This window comes from Pelodiscus sinensis, chromosome 22 (assembly GCF_052426305.1).
Source record: "Pelodiscus sinensis isolate ZL-2025 chromosome 22, ASM5242630v1, whole genome shotgun sequence".
Taxonomy (NCBI): Eukaryota; Metazoa; Chordata; order Testudines; family Trionychidae; genus Pelodiscus; species Pelodiscus sinensis.
The window spans coordinates 15,756,637-15,771,007 of NC_143073.1; the positions used below are offsets into that span (position 1 = coordinate 15,756,637).

Here is a 14,371-nt window from a genome sequence, read left to right on the forward strand (position 1 = left end):
CAACGCATACACCCCAAATATTCACACACGTATACAAAAGAGACAGGACACACATACACACAAAAGCAAGCAGTCTCACAACACCAAAACATGAAGCCCCACAGCCTCCCCTCACAACATACACAATAACCCCTCCCCCAGCTTTCTGCATTCCCCAAGATGGGGTGGGGGAGGGATTTCACCTGCCTCCCTGACTCAGCTGCTCCCAATATCTGTGGGACCAGGGCAATGAGGAGGGTGTGGGGAAAAGGGGAGGAGTGTGTTGCGGGTGTTGTGAAGTGGAGGGTGCCAGGGAGGGATCCTATGGGGTAGGTAAGGCACTGGGACAATCCCATGGGACAGGGAGGAGGGATGGGGCTAGGTGTAGGTCAGAGGGGAAGGCAGTGAGGGGATACCATGGTGATGGATTTGAGGCAGAGCAGGGTAATCCCATGGGGCATGATGTGGGGCAGAGCAGGGGGAACTTATGGGAAAGGATGTGGGGAGGAGGGATCCTGTGGGGCAGGATGTGGGGCAGAGCAGGGGGATCCCATAGGGCTGGATGTGGGGCAGAGCAGGGGGATCCCATGCAGCAGGACGTGAGGAGATGGGCAGGGCTCTGGCGCTCGTGACACGGGAGCCGGTGAATAGAGTTTCTATTTCACTTCCGATGGTGAGTCATGCGGAGTGTGAAACGCCCTCCCCCCACCTTCCTCCAACGCCCCCTGGCCTTCCCCCTGCCCCCTGGCAGCTCCCCCCGCCCTCCACTCAGGCACCTGCTGCTGCCAGTCTCAGCCCTTTCCCAGCTGCACCGTTATGGGGCGCGGCTAGACGGGTATCAACCACCCCAGCATCCCATTCCCGGCACGCAAATAGGTCACCGGCCCAGCGTGGGGCTCACACAGCGCCAGGTTCCTTACAGACCCCCCAAACCGAGGTCAGGGCCCGGCGTGCCAGGTGCCACACAGAACCCCTCCAAAGAAAACTGGGGTCTCCCATCCTGCCGGACGCTGCACAGACCCCTCTTTGACCAAGATCGCCCCCCGTTGTGCCAGGCGCTGCCCAGATACCCAATCAGACACGCCCCCTCCAGCCAATCGATATTACTATGCCAATTGTGCAGGTGGGGAAACTGAGTCAGGGGGGAGGGAGACTGGAATTGAGGAAGAGCCTGGAGGAGAGGTGCTAGGAAGGGGCGAGGAATCTGCTCAAATCGGGGGCAGTGGGGGAGGGGAGTTCTGCTCAGACAGGTGGAGGGGAACTGCCCCCCCCAGCCGGAACCTGCCCTGCCCCGGTTTCACCGCCCTCTAATGACTCTCCTTCCGTCCCCATGGCCCCGGGGTGATGTCATTGATACTTACCCCTCCCCGCCTCAGGCTTGTCCCCTCCCCTCTGGCCTGTCCCCTCCCCCATCCCGCCCAGGGCATAAATACAGGTGAGCCGCTCACCTGGCCAGGTAGGCGGCCAGAAAGAGGATTGTAGCTGGCGGGACGCAGCGCTGTCTCTAGGGACCCCCGTCTTTGTTCTGTTCGGGTGGCGCCCCCTCCGGATTCCACGCGTGTTTGTTGTGGTCGCGCGTTCCGCCGTCCCCACTAGATTTCGGGGTGCTTTGATTGGCTCGCGCCTCTCCAGATCCACGAGTGTCTGGGATCCGCGCGTGTTTTTCGTTTCGCGTGGGCGGCGGCCATGGCCAACTCCGGGCTGCAGCTGCTGGGTTTCGTGCTGGCCGTACTGGGCTGGGTGGCGCTGGTGGCGGCCACCATCCTGCCCCAGTGGCGCATGTCCTCGTACGCGGGGGACAACATCATCACGGCCGTGGCCATGTACCAGGGGCTGTGGATGTCTTGCGCCTGGCAGAGCACGGGACAGATCCAGTGCAAAGTTTACGACTCCATCCTGAACCTCAGCTGTGAGTGGAGGGGACGTGGGGGAGACCTGGAGGGCGGGGGAGGGGCGGGGCAGGGGGGACCTGGGTGAGTTAGGAGGTAAAATCCACTGCACATGCTGGGGGGGACACGCCACTGAAATCACAGAACCCCTCTCTGCCCCGTTCCTGGGGAGGCCCCCCCTTTCCAGCCCGCTCCCCCTCTTCTCTGAGTCAATATTTGCCCAAGTGGCGCGGGTCAACCCAGCGCGCCTTTATAAACAGCCCAGACCAGGTCTCCCCGCCTTTGTCCCCGGGCTTCCCTGACCCGCTCCCCCTAGTCCCAGTTCTGAGGATTCCCCGCTCTACGCACGCTCCTTCTGCTCCCCTTCTGCGGGAATCCCTTCCCCCCCACGCGCGCCCCTCTGCTTCCCTTCCCCCCCCCCCCAGGCGCAGGTTCCGGGTTTTGCTGTGTCTCCGGGGCAACAAACCCCCAGGCGGGTGGATGGGTGTTAATTTTGGTGTGGGCATATTTTGGGGGGATGGTTCCCCCCGCTATCCCCCGGTTAATAAGCCGTTAAAGTTCCTTAAATGTGGGGCCGCGGACAGGGAACTCTCATCTTACGGAAAGTCTCCCCCGGCTCTGGGAGGGGTGTGGAGGCTAGTGGGTAGAGGGGGGAGCTGGAAGCCAGGACTCCTGGTTCTCTTCCAGGCTCTAGGGGGGCAGAAGGGACCGGTGGATTAGAGGAGGTGAAGTTTTAAATGTGTGTGTGTGGGGGGGGGGACGACTGGTCCTGGCATCCTTATCTAGTGGCCTCAAAAATCCTTCTTTAATGGACGAGCCCCTCCTTATTTAAAGGAAATGTATTGAGGGGCACAGGATGGGGGAACTTATTGATCCCTTGGACACCCCCCTTCCCTTAGCGAGGCGTGAATTAACGGACCCCCCCTCCCTAGTGGCTATTAAATTCCCCTCCCCCATATTTCATGCCTTTGTAGAGTTCCCCCTTCTCTTTTCCTTTCCTTCCCCTGTTTCACTTCTGTCTATCTCTCCCCGGCCTGGAACCGGTTAGGTCAGTCCCGGGGCCGCGCCCTGCGGCTCAAACCTGGGACAAAGGGCGGCATGAATGGAGCTACCCCCTTCCCCCTCTCCTGGGCCTCCACCCTCCACACGCAGGTGGACTCTGCTTGCACCTCTATGGTGTGTGTGTGGAGGCCCTGCCCTCTTCCTCTGGGTGAATTTCCGGGGATCAAAGTCCCAGCCCAACAGGGAAAACAGTGCTGGGGGGGGTCCCCACTCCCATTCACCCCTCCTCCTTTTTTCTCTCCCCTCCAACTTTCAAGAAAAACTGAATCACAGAAGCCAAAATGACTTTTCAGACCACAGGGGAGCCTGGGAGGTGACAAGGGGAACACAAAGGGTAAGGGGGGGGGAGGTTGTGGTTGTCCCAGGACTGTGGCAGGACAGCTGGGTTCTCTGCCTGGCTGCGGGAGGGTCACAGGTGCTGGTGGGCAAGAGCAGGAGAGGACTGGGAGCCAGGACTCTAGGAGCCCAGCAAATCTTTGGATATCTGCACCCACAAATCATTTTTGTGGATATGGATGCGGAGTGGGATACAAATGTGTCCTCGCAAGGCTCTGTCCTGGGTTCTCTCTCTGGCTCTGGGAAGTGGGGGCTGGTGGGTTAGAGCAGGAGGGCTGGGAGCCAGGATTTCTGGGTTCTTTCCCTGGCTCTGGGCAGGCAGTTTATAAACAGTTCTCAGTTACAATCCAGCTGCATTAATCTTATCGAGCTGTTTTATTTGGGAAAACAAACTCCCTTCATTGAGGTCAAGATAGGAGACTTAATCACAACCACAGAGGTCACAGGGCCAGAGCCCTGCCAGATGGGAGCCTACGGCCCCATCCCTTCACCACTCCTCCTCCGGGAAATGTTAAATCATCTCTTGGGTTCTCTCCCTGGTTCTGGGAGGGCAGTGGGGGCTGATGGGTTAGAGCAGGGGGGCTGGGAGCCAGGAGTCCTGGTTCTGAGAGGACAGTGGGGGCTGGCTATCTGCTTGTGTCAATTGCTCCATGGGGCTGGGGCTGCAGGAGATGGAGAGGAGGGAGATTGGTGGCATAGCTGTGTCCTGGGGCACAGAGCATGGTGATGAGAGGGGGGAGGGGTTGCTGACATGGGAGCAGGCTCCCTCAGGGAAGTAATGGTTGGAAGGTAAACACCACACCCAAGTTTTCAGTCTTCTCCTCTACCTAGACTAGAGCTTCAGGGTGTTTATTGAAACTGAGGGTCAGCCCCCTTCCAGAGCAGGGGAGAGAACTCAAGAGTTCTGGCTCTAGCCTCCTTTACTCTAACCACTACCCCCATATCCCTCACAGAGCCAGGGACAGAACTAAGGTGTCCTGGCTCCCTGCCCTCTAACTCACCATCCCCCTTCCTCTCCCAGAGCCGGGGAGAGAAACCTGGAGTCCTAGCTCCTAGCCCACACCCATGAGGAAAGAACCCAGGAGTCTGGGCACCTGCTCTAACTACTATACACCACTCCCCTCTCAGAGAAATCTGTCAGTTTCACTGAAACTCCCTGGCTTTTGCGGCCTTCTGGCCATTTACACCTGTCTCCAGGGAGGGGCCTTGAAAAGTGAGGCTGGGCAGGGAGGGGGAATTGAGATCTGACTGGTTCTGAGTCACGCTGGGCTGGGGTGGGGGAAAGAGGGGAATCAGTGGCTGGCAGGAAGCAGGAGCTAGGGTGTTTGTTTTTAAATTCCTGCCCCTGGGCACCATGGGGGCAAAGTCCCCTTCTCTCCTCCTTCCCCCGCCTCACCGTAGCTAGGTGATGAGACACAAGGGAGAAAGAGGATTTAACCGTTCTGTCTGATCTACTCACCCTATGTTTTTATAGCTGAGGGAGTGAGAGGGAGGGGTACAGCTTAGGAGTCCTGCCCCCAGTTGCTCTCACCCATTACTAAACCTCCCTCCCCTCCTGGAACCAGGGAGAGAACCCAGGAATCCTGTCTCCCAGGCCCCTCCTCCCCCAGCACTCAATTTAATCTAATCTTAGATTTTCCTCCAAGGCAAATTTACATGAGATGGAATGAAAGGCTAGTTACTCCGAGCTCTCTAGCTGTAGGAAATTACAGTTGGCAAATTATTTGCAATGTCATCTAGGTTTATAGAGAGAGTGGGGTCCAGTGGTTAGAGCGGGGGCGGGGGGGAAGGTTGGGATCCAGGATTCCTGGGTTCTCTCTCTGGCTCTGGGAAGGGAATAGGATCTAGTGGTTAGACCTGGGAGGACTGGGGCACCAGGACTTCAGGGTTCCTTCCCCAGCTTTGACTCTGAATGCATATAATGCAGGTTACAAAGTCTAACCCACCTTCCTAAGAGAAGGCAGCAATAAAACCACAGTGAATTTAACCCCTCAATACCTGGAGTACAGGAGGCCTGCCTGCCTCTAGATGGCTTGGTCACTTGCCTCCGCCCACCCCCCCCCTCCCTGGCCTCTGGGACAGGAGTGGGGCTGGTGAGTTACAGCAGGGGGACTGGGAGACAGGATTCACAAAAATGGCCAGTCTAGGTCAGACGAATGGTCCATCTAGTCCAGTATCTGTCTTCTGACAGTGGCCGATACCAGGTGCATCAGAGGGAATGAACAGAACAGGCCAGTTCTCAAGTGATTCCTCCCCTGGCATCCACTCCCCGTATCTGGCTCTGAGTACCAAGAACTCCCACAGCATGGGGTTACATCGCTGGCCATCTTGGCTAAGGGCCATTGTTGGGCCTGTCTTCTGGACTTCTCCAGTTCTGTGTAGAACCCAGTTATACTTTTGGCCTTCCCCCATGTTCCCTGGTGAGGAGTTCCACAGGTTGGCTGTGCATTGGGTGAAGAAATACTACTCTTGGTATGTTTTTAACCTGCTGCCTGTTCATTTCATCAGGTCACTCCTTGTTCTTGTGTTACATGAAAACGTAAAAAACTCATTAGTCACTTTCTTTCTAACTCTATCATATTCCCACTGAGCCATCTATTTTCCGAGCTGAGAAGTCCTGGTTTTAATTACAGGCAGTCCCCGGGTTACGTACAAGATAGGGACTGTAGGTTTGTTCTTAAGTTGAATCTGTATGTAAGTTGGAACTGGCGTCCAGATTCAGCCGCTGCTGAAACTGACCGCCAGTTCTGACTTACATACAGAATCAATTTAAGAACCCCAAGCGTCCCCAAGTCAGCTGCTGCTGAAACTGATCAGCAGCTGATTCCAGGAAGCCCGGGGCAGAGCAACTCTGCCTCGGGCTTCCTATAGTCAGCGCTGGTCAGTTTCAGCAGCGGCTAAATCAGGACGCCTGGGGCAGAGCAGCTGGGGTGCTGCTGGGTTGGACCAGTAGCGCCCAGAGCGGCGCTGTGGGACCAACCGGCAGCACCCCAGCTGCTCTGCCACAGGCGTCCGGAGAAAAGCCTAGTCTGCTGGGGGGGGGGAGGGGGGCGTACTAGCTGCGCCCCCCCCACCCCAGCAGACGAGGAAGACACGGGCGGCGGACCGAGATGCACCGCGGTCCCGCCGCCTGGGTCCTCCGCGGCTTTGCTCCCCGTCTCCCTGGTCTGCTGGAGACCAGCAGACCAGGGAGACGGGGAGCAAAGCCTCTGAGGACGCTGGCAGCGGGACAGCCGTGGGGCGTCTGGGCTGTCCCGCTGCCGGCTTCCCCCGCGGCTTTGCAAAGCCTCGGGGAAGCCGGCAGCGGAGCAGCCCAGGCGCGCCTGGGGTGCCCTGCTGCCCGAGCCCCCCCGCCACTTTGCAAAGCCTCCAGGAAGCCGGCAGCGGAGCAGTCCAGGCGCACCTGGGGTGCCTCGCTGCCCGAGCCCCCCCGCGGCTTTGCAAAGCACGGGGAAGCCGGCAGCGGAGCAGTCCAGGCGCGCCTGGGCTGCCTCGCTGCCCGAGCACCCCCCTGCGGCTTTGCAAAGCCGCGGGGGGGGGGGGGGGCTCGGGCAGCGAAGCACCCCAGGCGCGCCTGGGCTGCCCCGCCACCAGCTTCCCCGTGGCTTTGCAAAGCCGCGCGGGGGAGGGGGGGGCCTCGGGCAGCGGGGCTGCCCTGCTGCCCGAGCCCCTCCGCGGCTTTGCTCTGCGTCTTCCTGGTCTGCAGACCAGGGAGACGCAGAGCAAAGCCCCAGAGTACACGGGCGGCAGGACCGCGAGGTCCCGCAGTCCGTGTACTCTGGGGCAGCCCCGTTCGTAACTGCGGATCCGACGTAAGTCGGATCTGCGTAAGTCGGGGACTGCCTGTAATCTTTCCTCATACAGCAGCCACTCCATCGCCCTAGTAATTTCTTTTGCCCTTTTCTGTACCTTTTCCAATTCTAACATAACTTTTGGGAGCTGGAGAAACCAGAACTACCCATTTATTTAAAGTATGGATGTACCACAGATTTATATAGAGGCTATGAGCATTGCTTGGGTCCTTAAATCAAGTATTTTTAAATAAAAGGAAAATGTACACACTTCATTAAAATGATTGTATTTTTTGAAAAATACAATATTATTTTTATGAAGTGAATTTTAGTATTTTTTTTAAATGGGAATTCCATCATGTGTTTTTTCTTCATCCCTATAAACTGATATCATTAGATGTGTTTTAATAAAAAAGTGTTATAGTCAGTTTGGTTTCCAATAACATTTTCTAGTTGTCTAACCTTAAGCATTGATTTAGCTATGCCAAAATAAAGCACTACGTCACATTTCTCCATTTTATCTCTTTTCTGGAAGGTTTATTGGGAAGCAATCATATTCCAGGATCATCCTATTTTTCTCGCTCATCTTGGTTCAGTCTTTCAACATTTGCTCAGTTATGTCAGTTTTGAGGACTGTACTTGCTTTGGTGATTCCATCTTTTTTCTGTGTGGTTTTGAGAAGCAGTCCCACGGCAGGCACATTCTGTTTTCCTGGCACACCATAGAAGCATAGGACTGGAAGAGACCTGGAGAGGCCATCGAGGCCAACCCTCTGCCCAAAGCAGGACCACGAGGAGTAATGATAGTTCAAATTAGAAAGCCTAATTCGAACTACCTACTCCGTGCCGCGTGTAGCCGCGGGCACGGAGTCCAAACTACCGGGGATTTAAAAATAGCGGCACCTGGCAAGATGCAAATGAAGCCCGGGATATTTAAATCCCGGGTTTCATTTGCAACTTCGCTTGACTATATTAACCACCCTGGTTCGAACTAGGGTGGTAGTGTAGACATACCCTTTGTTCCTTAATGGCTCCCAACCCTTTTTTCACTGCTGCTGCACATTGAGTGGATGTTTGCAGAGAACCATCCACAGTGAATGCAGAGATCTTTCCTGGGCAGACACAGCTAAATTAGCCCTGCCTTTCTATGTCTTTGTTGGGATTATGTTGTCTAATATGCATGATTTTGCATTGGCTGGTGCTGGATTGCCTCCACCATTTTGTGGGCCACTCACCTGGTTTTGTGAGAGCCTTTCTCTTTGCTTCAGGCTGTTGCGAGCTGAGTAATTAGTGTCTTTAACTAGCCTGAGTAATTTTGTGTCTTTAAACTTTGCCACCTCGGCACGTTCCTCTGAGCAGGTAGTGGATGAACATGTTACACAGCCCTAGTGCCAGTGTAGTCCCCAGAGAACCCCTCTAGTGACCTCTTGCCAGTGGGAAAACTGGCCATTTATGCCTATGCTTTTTTTCTATTTTATAATCCATTACCGATTCCAGGGCTGCAGAGCTGGGGATAGGAGGAGAGTGGGGTCTACTGGTAAGGGCGGGGGGGGGGGGGGGGGCTTGGAGCCAGGATTCCTGGGTTCTCTCCCTGGTTCTGGGAGGGGAGTAGGGGCAGGTAAGTTAGAGCAGAGGATGGCGAGGGAGAGGGGGACTGAGAGCCAGGACTCCTGGGTTTCACTCAACACTAGGGGGAAGACCCAGTACCCTGACCAATGTTCCCTCTAACGTTTTCCATCTATGTGGCCAATAAATTTTATATGCTGCAATGCATGTGCGGGTGTGCACCACCACTAGAAACAAAACTCTACCTGTGGGTCCCAGGGTCATAGTCACAGGTTTGTTTGAGTAGGCCAAGGCCCACTCACTTTTCACGTAGGCCCCCCACTCTCCAGCTTGCCCAGTGAACTAGCCAGGGAAAGGGGCTGGGTTTGCCCCACTCAGCCCCGCACTCTGGACAGGGAGCAGGGCTTTGAATTCCTCATCGCTCCTTACCCACTTCCTCTGCCTCTGCCTCTCCCTCCCCCCCGTTTTGCTCACCCACCTGAAGTCAGGGCCCACCCAAATGGGCCCTTCTGGCTACACCACTGGTGGGTGCTGCGCTAACCAGCTGGGTGGCACTGGAATCTCTCCCTGGTGGCCACCCAAGCCCCCAGCTTACAGGGAACGCTGCTGCTGACCCAGTTTTTCTCCCTGCTACAGCTGCTCTCCAGGCCACACGGGCGCTCATGGTTGTCTCCATTGTGCTGTGCATTGTTGGCATGGGCGTTGCCACTATGGGCATGAAATGCACCCGCTGTGGGGGAGACAACAAGGTCCAAAAGGCACGCATCGCCATGACCGGAGGGATCATCTTTGTGGTGGGAGGTAAGTCGGGGAAGGGACTGGGTGTGGGCAGCTTGTTCTAGGGTCCTCCTCCCGTTCCTGTAGCTGCTAGCTAAGACCTGGGTAATTCATGATCTATATCAGTGGTCCCCAATGCGGTGCCCATGGGTTTGCGATGTGGGATGGCCGGGGGAGGACGGGCTGCACACACTGCAGGGCCGAACTCATGTGACGGGACGTGAGGCAGCACCGGCAGCAGGAGAACCTGCTGGGGAGCATAGCGGGGAAGCCGGAGGAGCAGGGCGGCTGGTCCGGAGCGTCGAAATGGCCGTGGTGGGCGGGTCTGGCGCAGGCACAGTTGGCACAGGGCCGGCCGGCCGACGCAGCAGGATGACATAACCCATCGGTGCGGCGCCTGCCACACAAAAAGGTTGGGACCACTGAATACGGAGCTGGGTGGCATTTGGAAGCCTGTTTCTCTCCTGCCCAGGTTTAGCGGCGCTGATCGCCTGTTCCTGGTACGGAAACCAGATCGTCCGAGATTTCTATGACATCACGGTGCCTATAAACACCAAGTGAGTTGGGCCACATGTGGGAGAAGGCCCCTGCCTAGAGGGTATGGTGGGGTAGGGGCTCAGCAGGGGGCATTCTCCCCTGGCAGCAGGGCTGGCTCCAGTGGGCTGTAAGGCTACTGGGGTAAATCAAGCCAGAACATTGAACTCAGACCTCCCACCCCACCATGTCCCTGCTTCCTGGTATGTGCCCCAGTATTCAGGGAAGTCTCCAGGGATGGCATATGGAATTCCCAGGCTCAGTCCTTCTGTAGTTTTTACTGGATACTTTGGGATATTCCTCATCCTCTGGTCCCAAGTTCCTATGTGGTTTTGCTGTGTAGTTGTTAAGTAGCGCCCTCCCCCCGCCAAGTAGCTGCATATCAGTACCAAGCGAGGGATCTCTGTGTAAACAGCTGCCCCCCACCCCAGAGAAGCCTGTCTTTAAGGTTTCCTGATTAGAGGGGTAAGGGGGATGGCTAAGTGGAAAGAGGTGGGGCTTTACAGAACAGGGTGGGGCTATGTGGGAAAGGGGCAGGCCTACAACTGATCAGTCTACTCCCCAACTCTGTTTTGCAGGTATGAATTTGGATCTGCGATCTTTATTGGCTGGGCTGGATCTGCCCTGGTGCTGCTGGGTGGGGGCCTGCTCTCCTGTTCCTGCCCCGCGAAATCAGGGTACAACAAGCAGTACCCCAAGAGCAAAGCAACCTCTCGGACCCCTACAAACAAGGAATACGTCTAGCACCCTGATCTGAAGCCAGCTGTTGGCCCCACATTCCTTTCTGCCTTCTATGTCCTGGAGCCCAGGACATGTTAACTCCTTGCATTATGGGATGAGGGGGTCTCCCAAGCTAGGAATATAGGGGTACCCCTAAACTCTGTACAGATGTTTTTAACAGCTTTCTTGCCCAGTGAGATTGTTTTTTACCTTCCCACATTTTGGGAGTGCAAAGTGGGGGGGCTGTGTACTTGGGGAAGGGAGAACTGAATAAGGATGTCCCCCTAAATTTTGTTTGGTGTGTCTTTGGATTGGGATTTTAAGAGCATCTCAAAATAGGATCTACCCCCGGTGCATTTATTTTGGAAGGGCATGTCCATGCATAGCTTAAGGAGAAATAGCTTATTTCAACTTTGACACTGTCTACATAGCAGTTATTTTGAGATTGCGCACTCTTTTCCTGACTTCCCTTACTCCTCATAAAATGAGGGTTACAGGAGTTGGAGTAAGAAGCCCTCCGGCTGGACATTATGTCAAATTAACTGCTTATTGTGTAGACGCGGACTTTGTTATTTCAGAATATCATCAGTTATTCTGAAGTAACCTGCTGTGTAGACATAGCCAGAGTGTATTGTAGCAAAAGGCCCACAATTTTTGAACCTACATCCCCTTAGACACTGGGGCTGTGTCTACACTGGGCCACTTATTCCGGAAAATCAGCCGCTTTTCTGGAATAAGCTGCGAGCTGTCTACACTGGCCCTTGAATTTCCGGAAAAGCAATGATGCTCTACTGTACAAAATCAGCCGCTATTCTGGAAAAACTATTCTGCTCCCGCTTGGGCATAAGTCCTTGTTCCGGAACACTGTTCCGGAAAAGGGCCAGTGTAGACAGCCCAGTAGTCTTTTCCGGAAAAAAGCCCCGATTGCGAAAATGGCGATCGGGGCTCTTTTCCGGAAAAGCGCATCTACATTGGCCACAGACGCTTTTCCGGAAAAAGGGCTTTTCCGGAAAAGCAGCCTGCCAATGTAGACGCTCCTTTTCCGGAAAAGCTGAAAACGGAATAGTATTCTGTTTTAAGCATTTCTGGAAATTCATGCCAGTGTAGACACAGCCTGGGAGATTTTCTGATGGCCTATTAATGGGTGACCATTTTACCATACGTTGGAGAAACCAGCATGGAGGTTTTTCAGTAGCCAGGATGAACCTCATCTTATTAGCAGCCCCATAGAATTGCCCCGCTCTCTTTCAAGAGGGGACCCCTCCCATAAATCTTACACTCTGTCATTAAAATCCCCCAATCACTGTGGTGAAAAGGGTTTTTTGGGGAGTGGGAGGAGGACCATGGCTAGAGGGGAGGTAGGGTTCACAGAAAATGGCCAGTGCCTTTATTTAAAAGTGCTTCTGCTTGTTAGGGGTTTTTAATGAATTGTCTGTGTATGTCTGGGATTTGTGTGGATCCTCCCCTTCTTTTGTACAGAAATAAAGGAATGGTGTGTTTTGGAAATGTGTATGGGTACTGCCCCCTACTGGAGAGATCTGTCTTTGGGGTGACCCCTGGGGGTTGGGATGGAGTTCCCCTAGAGGGGAGATCAGAGTGTGTACACACTGCCCTTTGCAGGAGAGGAGTTGTCTGTTTCAGAGACCTGATTCAGTGGCTCTCAGTCTTTCCAGACCGTGCACTTGGTGAGGGGTCCCTGTGTTGCCAGCCACCTCACCCCAGAGGTGGCTGCATCTCAGCACCAAGCCCCCCCCAAGCTTACTCCCTCTCCCATCCACCCTTTATTTCAGGGGATCCCGCATACTCTCCCAGCCTCTTCACCACCCTGCCCAATGTTTCCTTCATCCAGTTCCCACATCTCTCTCCTCCCCCACTCCCAGGCCAGATTTAGGGGACTGGTTTTGGGGGCACTGGACTGGGAGTGCAAGTTGTGTTCACAGTGACAAAAAGGGAAGGAATCATCTCCCAGTGAGTGAGGATAACTCACAAGTGCAGGTTGTGCAGCAAAGCCATGAAATGAGCTACAGCCACAGTGAAAAAGTATTAAAAAATGTAATAAAGGGGAGCTTTGGTCTCGGACAGCTCCTGTCCCCCTCCTGCAGGCTGCCTCCCTGTACTACTACTTCCCTCTGTGCTCCTCCTCCCTTGGTGCTGGCCTATGTGTGTCCATTTCACTCCGAATTTCTAGGGGCAGAACAAAACTGACCCTGTCTCTGTCTGGAGGGAGGGGGGGCAGCAGCTGAGAGCAGAAGAGGCAGCTCCCGTCCCTGCACCAGGCCTTTCTTCAGACACACAAGCCTCTTAGTGAGCCAGATGGTTCATGGAGTTCCATGGTGATCAGCTGGAGCCAAGAGAACTTGTGGCCAGGGGCAGGAGACGCTGGCTGGCATATCTGCAGCTACCCTCCCTACACACCCCAATAAGGTGACAGCCCAGAAGGATAAGGGGGACAGGAGACCCTGAAATAGAGGTATCCAGAGTCAGTGCAGGTGTAGAGGAGGAATGGAAGAAGCCCCAGAGAACACAATGGCTGTGTCTACATTGGCAAGATCTTGCCACCTGTCTACACTGGCCGCGAGTATTTGTGCAAGAACACTGACGTTGTAATGTACAAAATCAGTGCTTCTTGCACAAATACACTGACGCTCCCGCTCAGGGATAAGCCCTCTTACTTGCGCAAGAGGCCAGTGTAGACAGGCAACGTTACTTTCTTGCACAAGAAAGCCCGATGGCTAAAATGGCCATCGGAGCTTTCTTGCGCAACAGAGTGTCTACACTGGCACGGATGCGTTTGCGCAAAAGCACATCTTTTGCGTAAAAGCACATGCCAGTGTAGATGCTCTCTTGTGCAAATACTTTTAACAGAAACACTTTTCCGTTAAAAGTATTTGTGCAAAATCATGCCAGTGTAGTCGCAGCCAATGAGCTTTTGCAGATACACACAACCCAGATGGAAGGTCCCAGAGGTGCAGTCACTGGACAGAACCCCTTGACTAAGATCAAGTCCACCCCACCCTACCCGGAGTTGTACTTAGGGTTGGAGACTGTCCTTGTGTGTCTATGGTGGCAGACTCATGGATGGAGACCATCCTTGTGTGTCTGGTGGCAAGGGAAACTGAGGCAACGAGGGGCCATAACAACTAATGTTACCCAAGAGTCCAGCTTCCAAACTCCCTGCTATAACCGCTAGACCTCCCCCTCCCCCAGGCACTAGGTCCCTAGGCCCTAAACAGTAGCCCTCACTTCCTCCTAATGTCCTGGCTGCAGCAAGGGCTGGATGTGTTTGGAGTGACATGATGCCAACCCCAGTCCCTAGTGCTCATCTGGGACTCCAGCTACTCTGCATTGATCTGCACACCTGCTCTTCCTTAGCCTCCTTTGCAATTGCCCCTTCCCACAGGGCTGCTTTGGTCTCTGGCCCAGGGTTCACCCCACTCTGAAGTGAATTGCTTGGGTCAGGTAGGAACAGACCCTGGGTATAAGAGAATACCCACCCTTGATAGCTGTACCTGCAAGATGGGGGCTTGGCTCTGTCTGCTGCTGGCCTGGGTGATGTTTGAGTTGCCCTGTCCATCCACCTGGGTCTTTGCTAGGCTCTCAGATGTGACTTTCACTCCCACCCAGCACTGCATGTTGGCTGCTGCCTGCTCTCTTTCTTGGCTTCCCACTAGCATCCTGCAACCAGCGAGGAAACAATGCCAAGTCACCCAGCTGGAGG

The 14,371-nt window shown here is 54.8% G+C and overlaps 1 protein-coding gene across 1 annotated transcript; it reads left to right on the plus strand.

Moving 5' to 3' along the window:
- Positions 1-1,411: 1,411 nt before the first annotated feature.
- On the plus strand, positions 1,412-12,159 carry CLDN7 (claudin 7). The gene is made up of 4 exons (XM_006112122.4): positions 1,412-1,888; positions 9,259-9,423; positions 9,872-9,956; positions 10,512-12,159. The coding sequence occupies exons 1-4, from the start codon at positions 1,666-1,668 to the stop codon at positions 10,675-10,677; spliced, it is 639 nt and encodes a 212-aa protein (XP_006112184.3). The 5' UTR covers positions 1,412-1,665; the 3' UTR covers positions 10,678-12,159.
- The last annotated feature ends 2,212 nt before the right edge of the window (positions 12,160-14,371 follow it).